Here is a 9696-nt window from a genome sequence, read left to right as displayed (position 1 = left end):
ACCTCCCTTGTATATTAGATTTATATCCCCCTCCACGACTATTCCGTACCCCCACCAGCTGACTCCTGTGGAATCTGAAACTCTTGTCCTCGCTTTGAGGTCCCTGAGCTTGTACTGGGCACGTTCACTGATTGTTTCCGTGTTTCGTCTTGCATGTCACACTGCAGCCACAATGTTGCCTGCCCATTTGCTCTTCCATTCGCCTGCCAGCTTGCCATGTTGCTGACATCAACGTGGATGGCATGGGTCTCAGATCCAAATGACCTGGTGTTTATTCCTATTTACATTATGTTTCCAGTGGGTGCTTTCATTGATTGTTCTTCAACTTGTGTCTAGTAAGCAAATTTTTTCTCCACCCGGTTTCGTGATTGCATTGTTTTTCTATTATGTTTGCTTCCATTCCCATCACTGCTTCTAACATAGTTTGCTATGTATTCCAGTTTATTTCACGGGACTAATCGGAGTCGGGCACATGCAACTTGGAGCTGTTCACACTGCCGCAGCACTTGCGCTCGGTGCCACTGGTATGTTTCCCCAGTGCAGCCAGGCTTCTAACTCACGCTTGCTTGTCAGTTACCTCTCGTTATTGCGTGGTTATTACTCTCCCTTCCATGTGTTGCTGTTTTCTGTAAGTGTATTTTTTTAACCCTTTATTTACTTGATTTGTGAATTGTTCGCCCTCAGCTCCTGTTCCTCCCCGCTCAGGCTGCATTTCCTCTTTTGTCTACCCTCCACCTCCCCCCACTCCGCCTTTGATTACGTTGTATCTTAACTGTACTCTCTTTGTAACCAGCCCACCCTCAGCCATTGTTTTCCTGTTCCGCAATCAACATTCTGTGCTGGCCCGATGCTAGGCCGAGTCCGCTGTCATGATGCCTATTCTCTTTCTCCCTCTCTCTGTCACGTGATTAGAGGATACAAACAGTTATGACCTTAGCTGTATTGTAGCGGAGTTGTCCGAGTTTATTGTTATATTGTTATATCTACTCATAGAGTTTCCGGAATTAATGTTAATATTGTTATTATTACATTGTTATATTCGAGATTGGCACCAAATCTGCTCATTAATGCGAAAGAGTTCCCACGCTATTTGATGTCACATGCATGTGAGAGTTGGAGCTGAATTCATGAGACAATTGCCTGGCCAACTGAGGGAAATGGCCACACTGTGGGAATCGCCATGGGCCAGCAATTACAACTTACATTGCGAAACCCTCTACATTCTCTGGGTCAAGGCAAGCATCTTCACCCATATCTAATGCTGCCATAGCCAGAGCCAGAGCCCCATTTTCCTCCATCTCATCAGGCTCTATTTCATCATTATCATCATCATCTTGACTTGCCTCATCCGCGCTGTCCACACCATCATCTTGACCTGCCCCAGGGTACTGAGTATTGGTGGATTGAACGTTGGTGTAAAGGGAACAGAAATCCTCCTTTGACATTGGAGGGGTGGTGTCCAGCCACGGAAGTGCATCGTGAGGACAAGGGACATCTTCGGTGTGATTCTGCCATGAAATTGAGAGATTGTGAAGTTCATGGAGCCATTTGAGAGCAAGAAAGGCCACGTCAACGCTGTTCCTTCCTTGACATGACCGAAAAAGTGACTCATATGCAGCATGCTCATGAGCCAACCAGTGTTGGAGGTTAGCATGCTCTGCAGTGAGTCTGCGTATCTCAGACCGGCAATTATTTGCTTCCTGCATATAGCGAATGCTCTCACGAACACTAGAATCCATCACCCATTTGGGGAGCTCTCCCTCTCCGGTGAAGGAGAGAACGAAGGAAGGTCAGTTGGGAGGTTCAAACGAGACCACCACCAAGCTGTTCCCTGGTTCTTTAGTTAGGATGGGGAAGTGTACTAGTGTTATTTATTGTAAATAAAGTACCAATCCGAGTGTTTTGGCTAATTCTATTTTTATGGGTTAGTTTTAAAGTTCCTGGGAATTGACTTACAGATAAACCGAGCCCTGCAGAGCTGTTTCTTTATTGAAATTTATTAATTTGTCTAGGGGTAATTCTGTGTAGTGTTGTTTAATTTGGATTTAAACTTGAATTTAATCTTCTACTTGGTGAAGTTTCAAAGATTCTATTCAGTTAATGAATTTGGATGGTGTCTGGGTGTCCCTTGAGTTCGTTTTATTTTTGTCTTTATTTTATCGCTTGTTTTAACAGTAGCAAAATAACTGTTTTGTGTTTACACTTTGAAATCTGGAGTGTTAACCAGCTCTCCTGTTGAAATATCTACTTAATATTTCTCTCCTTAATTGCTGCCTTTTACTACAGTGGCAATCTTAACTGTATATCACTTTTTCGCACTGGAGTGACAACCAGAAATGCTTGAGAAAAATAATACTCTATTTTCTTACTTCTCTAAGGGGGGGCGAAAAGTCGCAGAAAGGGTCTCCCTTTTATACTCCTTGGGTCGCCTTCCTTTTTCACGCTCTACCTTCTATTTACAGGATTTATTTACAGTGTATTTTTCTCAAACTGAATAAAAATGAAATTTTCATGCTATAGTTCTACTGTGCTTTTGCTGCGCTGAACTGCGGTTCTACTGCGGTCAGACTGCGCCTAGAATTCTTATTGTCCTCCCTCGCCTAAGCTATTTTAATGGTTAATTAGAACTTGGCTGCGCTGCATTTGCTGCAGTTACCTATTTCAAATTCTATATATATACCATTAAATTTGCTATGACTCGATGACTCTGAATTCAAACTTTGCAGTACTATGGGTTGTAGGAGAAATAACGGCCACACTATGGAAACCCATTATGGAAATATGCCAGATAAATCACAAAACCTCATACGACAAGTAGATATGAGAACATAGAAGGACCTGAATTTTAACGAATTTTACGAATTTTTACGAATTATTATGACTATACACGATAAATCGAAAGAAAGAAAAATAACAAAAATACTTCAAGCTTACCATCAATGAGACGGAATTCTCGGGGGAATTTATAGCAAATATTAAACCAAGAATTAGGACAATCGACCAAGATTTGACTATAAAAATAATCAGAGAACCTCCACGGAAACTACTTTCCCACGTCTGCACACGTAGCAAGGATGGAAGTACCACGGAACAAAGATTCCTCAGGAACTAATGCAAAAGTCAAAGTCGTGTTTATAATAGGAAATGTAGATGTCACCCAAACGGAACCAATGAGAGTAATTACAGGGGAAACTACCCATAAACGACGGAGATATGACTAAAACTCCTGCAAAACGAGGACAATGTCTAAAAAGCAAGTGCGAAGATTAACTAGTAACGACCGAGACAAGCTTGATAGCCCATTAGAAAGGAAAGGATCTACTCTTAATCCTCCCAAATTTTCATAATAAAAGGATCATGTGTTAATGAGAAATCCAATAACGGGAATAGCGACATCAAAAGTCCAAACTCAGGGACAAGACGATGATTGCGTAGGATCCATAATTAAAACATACAACGAAATTTACACGGAAATTATGAAAAATAGGAAACTATAGTTATGCAAATTCTCAGCCCAAACGGTCCAGCCGTTGTGAAGTTATACCCATGACGGGAATATAGGAATCCGCATCATGTGTAATGACACGTGAGGGTGGCGATGTGCAGGGAACCGGCCGTCGGAACCGAGATCCGCACTTCGGCAGATCGCGAAGACCAATTTCCATCCAAATAAGGAAGAGCCCGGTCAAAACAAAGCACGGAAAGTGCAAAACAACCTTAGATCATGAGGGAAAAATCTGAAATAAATCACAGAAGCCCATATGAAAGAAATAAACACCCGCGCATATCATAAATCCCGAACAAATAAACAAAAATGGCTCCCGCATACGAACGACGCACATGATTACCGAATGTGCGCGTGAATCTTTGCTAACTCAACGAATACCAGGAAATAGGACACAATATTAGTACCATTGGAAAGGTGGGAATAAATGAAAATTTATGATACTAAGAACGTGAGAAAACATCCAGAAATGAATGAGATACAAGGACATGAAGTTAGAAACCTGAAAATGCGCGGGAAAACAGCTTCAAGAGGTCCAGACTCCTAAATAAAATAGATAAAAATATGATATCTTCAAGGACAACCTACTATAACAACCAACGATACATATGGAGGATTAGGATGTGATAATACAAAAGGAAATCAGAGAATATGAACAAAATTCACGAAAACCACTAAACTACGACGGACCATGGCGGGAATTTTAGGGAATGATATTCTAATGAGGTGGAGAGCTATAACACATTCGTTTGAGTAATTCTTGACTACTAGCAACTTTTTCTTTCAGTTTCAAACCTGAATAATTCACTCATTTACCATTTCAGTCTCATTTTAACTAAATGTCACTAAATAAAAATGGAATAAATCAGCTGAAGGTCTCAGCACAGCCGTACGCATAGTAATGCGAAGTTTGAATTCAGAGTCATCGAGTCATAGCAAATTTAATGGTATATATATAGAATTTGAAATAGGTAACTGCGGCAAATGCAGTGCAGCCAAGTTCTAATTAACCATTAAAATAGCTTAGGCGAGGGAGGACAATAAGAATTCTAGGCGCAGTCTGACCGCAGTAGAACCGCAGTTCAGCGCAGCAAAAGCACAGTAGAACTATAGCATGAAAATTTCATTTTTATTCAGTTTGAGAAAAATACACTGTAAATAAATCCTGTAAATAGAAGGTAGAGCATGAAAAAGGAAGGTGACCCAAGGAGTATAAAAGGGAGACCCTTTCTGCGACTTTTCGCCCCCCTCAGAGAAGTAAGAAAATAGAGTATTATTTTTCTCAAGCATTTCTGGTTGTCACTCCAGTGCGAAAAAGTGATATACAGTTAAGATTGCCACTGTAGTAAAAGGCAGCAATTAAGGAGAGAAATATTAAGTAGATATTTCAACAGGAGAGCTGGTTAACACTCCAGATTTCAAAGTGTAAACACAAAACAGTTATTTTGCTACTGTTAAAACAAGCGATAAAATAAAGACAAAAATAAAACGAACTCAAGGGACACTCCAGACACCATCCAAATTCATTAACTGAATAGAATCTTTGAAACTTCACCAAGTAGAAGATTAAATTCAAGTTTAAATCCAAATTAAACAACGCTACACAGAATTACACCTAGACAAATTAATAAATTTCAATAAAGAAACAGCTCCGCAGGGCTCGGTTTATCTGTAAGTCAATTCCCAGGAACTTTAAAACTAACCCATAAAAATAGAATTAGCCAAAACACTCGGATTGGTACTTTATTTACAATAAATAACACTAGTACACTTCCCCATCCTAACTAAAGAACCAGGGAACAGCTTGGTGGTGGTCTCGTTTGAACCTCCCAACTGACCTTCCTTCATTCTCTCCTTCAGCGTACGACTGTGCTGAGACCTTCAGCTGATTTATTCCATTTTTATTTAGTGACATTTAGTTAAAATGAGACTGAAATGGTAAATGAGTGAATTATTCAGGTTTGAAACTGAAAGAAAAAGTGGCTAGTAGTCAAGAATTACTCAAACGAATGTGTTATAGCTCTCCACCTCATTAGAATATCGTTCCCTAAAATTCCCGCCATGGTCCGTCGTAGTTTAGTGGTTTTCGTGAATTTTGTTCATATTCTCTGATTTCCTTTTGTATTATCACATCCTAATCCTCCATATGTATCGTTGGTTGTTATAGTAGGTTGTCCTTGAAGATATCATATTTTTATCTATTTTATTTAGGACTCTGGACCTCTTGAAGCTGTTTTCCCGTGCATTTTCAGGTTTCTAACTTCATGTCCTTGTATCTCATTCATTTCTGGATGTTTTCTCACGTTCTTAGTATCATAAATTTTCATTTATTCCCACCTTTCCAATGGTACTAATATTGTGTCCTATTTCCTGGTATTCGTTGAGTTAGCAAAGATTCGTGTGCACATTCGGTAATCACGTGCGTCGTTCGTATGCGGGAGCCATTTTCGTTTATTTGTTTGGGATTTATGATATGCGCGGGTGTTTATTTCTTTCATATGGGCTTCTGTGATTTATTTCAGATTTTTCCCTCATGATCTAAGGTTGTTTTGCACTTTCCGTGCTTTGTTTTGACCGGGCTCTTCCTTATTTGGACGGAAATTGGTCTTCGCGATCTGCCGAAGTGCGGATCTCGGTTCCGACGGCCGGTTCCCTGCGCATCGCCACCCTCACGTGTCATTACACATGATGCGGATTCCTATATTCCCGTCATGGGTATAACTTCACAATGGCTGGACCGTTTGGGCTGAGAATTTGCATAACTATAGTTTCCTATTTTTAATAATTTCTGTGTAAATTTCGTTGTATGTTTTAATTATGGATCCTACGCAATCATCGTCTTGTCCCTGAGTTCGGACTTTTGATGTCGCTATTCCCATTATTGGATTTCTCATTAACGCATGATCCTTTTATTATAAAAATTTGGGAGGATTAAGAGTAGATCCTTCCTTTTTAATGGGCTATCAAGCTTGTCTCGGTCGTTACTAGTTAATCTTCGCGCTTGCTTTTTAGACATTGTCCTCATTTTGCAGGAGTTTTAGTCATATCTCCGTCGTTTATGGGTAGTTTCCCCTGTAATTACTCTCATTGGTTCCGTTTGGGGGACATCTACATTTCCTATTATAAACACGACTTTGACTTTTGCATTAGTTCCTGAGAAATCTTTGTTCCGTGGTACTTCCATCCTTGCTACGTGTGCAGACGTGGGAAAGTAGTTTCCGTGGAGGTTCTCTGATTATTTTTATAGTCAAATCTTGGTCGATTGTCCTAATTCTTGGTTTAATATTTGCTATAAATTCCCCCGAGAATTCCGTCTCGTTGATGGTAAGCTTGAAGTATTTTTGTTATTTTTCTTTCTTTCGATTTATCGTGTATAGTCATAATAATTCGTAAAAATTCGTAAAATTCGTTAAAATTCAGGTCCTTCTATGTTCTCATATCTACTTGTCGTATGAGGTTTTGTGATTTATCTGGCATATTTCCATAATGGGTTTCCATAGTGTGGCCGTTATTTCTCCTACACCGGGCTCTTGGTCAAAGAACTCTTGCCAAAGATCTTGATCTACATCTAACTTGAGGATGGTGTCACGGCTGAGGGAAGGTGGGAGATACTTATTTTGGTGGGCTGGAGAAGTAGTCCGAAGCCTCCTTAGAAGCTCTAGCTTCTCGTTGTATTTTCGCAGTGTAATGTCAATGGCAGATGATCGGCCCTTCACTGCTTTCTCCACATGGGCCTTGACATTTTGATCAATGGTGCGAGCTTTTGAGCGATCAAGTATGTTGAGTTCGAACCGTCTTGAACGCAATTTCCGAACAAGCTGCTCCCTAAGGATTCGAAAGTTGATGAGTTCATTTGTCCACTCATCCTTCTTCAGCCGCTCCAGCTCTTTGAAGGCAGCATCGCCCTGTGCTCCAAGCATACGCATGTTTGTGGCCAACGACTCCTTCAGCCTTACAATCTCTTCTGCCACTTTCTCCATGAATTCTTGCGACTCAAACTGACGAACTGGATCATCTACTGGCCTGGTCCGAACAAGCTCCTCATAGAGTGTCTCTTGGGTCTTTAACTCGGTCCTCAGTGAAGTAATTCGATCCACTAGCTTCTGGGCCGCTGTCTTCGATTGACGCTCTAAAGGTTTGCTGTAATAACGTCGCTGGTCCTCAAACTGTGCCAACAGATCAGGAACCGGATCATTGTTGTTCTTCCCCGAATGGCCGGTAGCTGCATTAAGTCGCCCCCTGGCCCTCTTTAGGTGGCCTCGAAGGCATTTTCCAGAGTCAGGGGACTTCATGGACTCAATGTGCTCAACCTGGACATCAATTAGAAAGAGGTGACGATAATGGCCAGTAACTCGAAGGCCCGGTATCAACTGTCGCAGCTGGCTCCACACCCTCTCACAACCTTCACCATCCGTGAGGCCCCAAAGCTCCGATTTACATGGATGGTACCAAAGCTGACAGGCATACTGGTGACCATATGCATGGAAAATGGAGACACCCCACACGATTCGAGATCTCCACTCCGGAGCAATGTTGTATTTCTTCAGGGTATGATCTCCCTGACATCCTATGTCATACAATATTCCAACCTGCCATGAGCCCGGGACGTGCTCAAAGAATTTTGCGACGAGCGTGAAAAGGTAGTGCTGTTTCTCACCGGCCATCTGGACGTTAATGAGGAATAGGGGTATATCATGGCGACACAGGATCGCCATCACTCCAGTGTCCACAAAATAGTCTGTCGATGCCTTAATGCGTTCCCCATCGGCAGCGATGAAAGACTCAGAACAAGCATCATATGTAGAGTTTGGGACTGGCAAGCCAAACTCCCTCCTATCATCTGCACCAGCTGGAGCATGCTCAATGTCCACCTCCTCCCCTTCACGGTTTCTGCGCTTCCTGGAAGACTTTTTAGTGGGGCGGATGGTCTCGACGTGTTCTTTCCAAAACTGAACGAAGTCCTCAGACAAAAATACAGTTCTTGGTGACATGAAAGCAGGATCCTTCCCCCGACTTTCTCCTCCATTCCACGTCGACGATCCTTGTCTTTAATCCGCTTTAGTTGGAAATTCACATCGCAACATATGATGGCCTGTACATCCTCCCCTTTCGTATAGGACCCACCAAAACAGAGGGGACATTGAGAATGGAGGAAAGAACTAGGCTGATCATCAGCATTAGGGTTTGGAGTATGATGGGCATTCTCATACACGCGATGATTGATCGGAGTCGTGACATCAAAATCAGTCTCAATCTCGGTACCCTCGGAATGCTGCGAGACGGAGGTAGATGGCCCCTGTGGCATCACAGATGAAGGTTGAGATGGAAGTGCATAGCTTCTTGCTAAACGAACAAGCTCTGCTTGGACTAACGAAACGAGACTCTGGTAATATTTCAGGGCATTCGCGAAACATCTACGAAGAGAGTCCTTGGCATCAAAATGAAACCCGCGATTTTGAAGTATGGTTTGCATGGTAGCTGCCCATGCCCGGTTGTTTGGGGCGGTAAACTTGAAGAAAAGTGAGACCCATTCCAACATATCGATGCTTACGGCCAGTGAAGGGCGATATGGAGCACATGGGAACATCCCAAGCTCAACAAGCTAGATGGGAGCAGGGCAGGTACTGCAAACAATAAGCAAGACCTCCTCTTTGCAGTCAAACGGCAAACAAACAACTTTGAGTGCCAGGTGGCTGCCCCCACAATCACAAGGATCCACTCTAGGTGTGACCCCCGATCCGGAATAACGCAAACGCTCCCACTGAATGTACACAGCTATGAGCTGCGGAAGGACTGTATTGTCCCAACGCACATGCTGCCTCTCGTGCTTTAAAGCGTGCTCAGACCGGTGTGCATCCAGGGGTGTGCAGATGACTCGGTCCACCACAGTGTCGAGGCCAATAGGGATGGTTCCTATATATGGAGTAGGTGGGGAGGAGAAAGGCAACTCGAACTCTTCGGGTGGGTTGGGCGGCAGCACATGTTCATCATTGTTGTTAAAAACCCGAGGTTATGGAAGAGGGGGTAAATGCGTGAGTCCGAATGCAGGCAGGGCTCAACTAGAGGGGGGTCCGAGGGCTCTGGTAGTGAACCGAAGCTTCTCAGGGAGCCCGGTTCTGCTGGATGGTACAAGAGGCTCTAAGAAGGATGCGGCCTCAGCGACTCAGAGGGAGCGCTGTGCTCCGTTACGT

General features: G+C 42.7%; 5 protein-coding genes across 5 annotated transcripts; 1 reads left to right on the top strand and 4 right to left on the bottom strand.

Moving 5' to 3' along the window:
* Positions 1-210: 210 nt before the first annotated feature.
* On the top strand, positions 211-1028 carry EI90DRAFT_3100752 (uncharacterized protein). The gene is made up of 4 exons (XM_039062566.1): positions 211-335; positions 441-524; positions 574-628; positions 685-1028. The coding sequence occupies exons 1-4, from the start codon at positions 260-262 to the stop codon at positions 770-772; spliced, it is 303 nt and encodes a 100-aa protein (XP_038907645.1). The 5' UTR covers positions 211-259; the 3' UTR covers positions 773-1028.
* A 585-nt stretch (positions 1029-1613) lies between these two features.
* Positions 1614-1769, bottom strand: EI90DRAFT_2869946 (uncharacterized protein; the record flags this gene model as incomplete). The annotated part of the gene is made up of 1 exon (XM_039053846.1): positions 1614-1769. A coding segment is annotated over one exon (156 nt), but the record flags the coding sequence as incomplete, so codon positions are not given.
* A 5488-nt stretch (positions 1770-7257) lies between these two features.
* On the bottom strand, positions 7258-8166 carry EI90DRAFT_2866509 (uncharacterized protein; the record flags this gene model as incomplete). Its single annotated transcript, XM_039053831.1, has 1 exon — positions 7258-8166. A coding segment is annotated over one exon (909 nt), but the record flags the coding sequence as incomplete, so codon positions are not given.
* A 39-nt stretch (positions 8167-8205) lies between these two features.
* On the bottom strand, positions 8206-8810 carry EI90DRAFT_2956318 (uncharacterized protein; the record flags this gene model as incomplete). Its single annotated transcript, XM_039055438.1, is given in 2 exon segments — positions 8206-8522; positions 8537-8810. Coding segments are annotated over 2 exon segments (591 nt in total), but the record flags the coding sequence as incomplete, so codon positions are not given.
* Positions 8811-8858: 48 nt separating this feature from the next.
* EI90DRAFT_2867232 (uncharacterized protein) lies at positions 8859-9107 on the bottom strand (the record flags this gene model as incomplete). Its single annotated transcript, XM_039053835.1, has 1 exon — positions 8859-9107. A coding segment is annotated over one exon (249 nt), but the record flags the coding sequence as incomplete, so codon positions are not given.
* Positions 9108-9696: the final 589 nt, after the last annotated feature.

The sequence above is a fragment of the Cantharellus anzutake genome, assembly GCF_015039405.1.
Source record: "Cantharellus anzutake strain C23 chromosome Unknown EI90scaffold_271, whole genome shotgun sequence".
Classification (NCBI taxonomy): Eukaryota; Fungi; Basidiomycota; class Agaricomycetes; order Cantharellales; family Hydnaceae; genus Cantharellus; species Cantharellus anzutake.
This window is presented reverse-complemented; position numbering and strand designations above follow the sequence as displayed.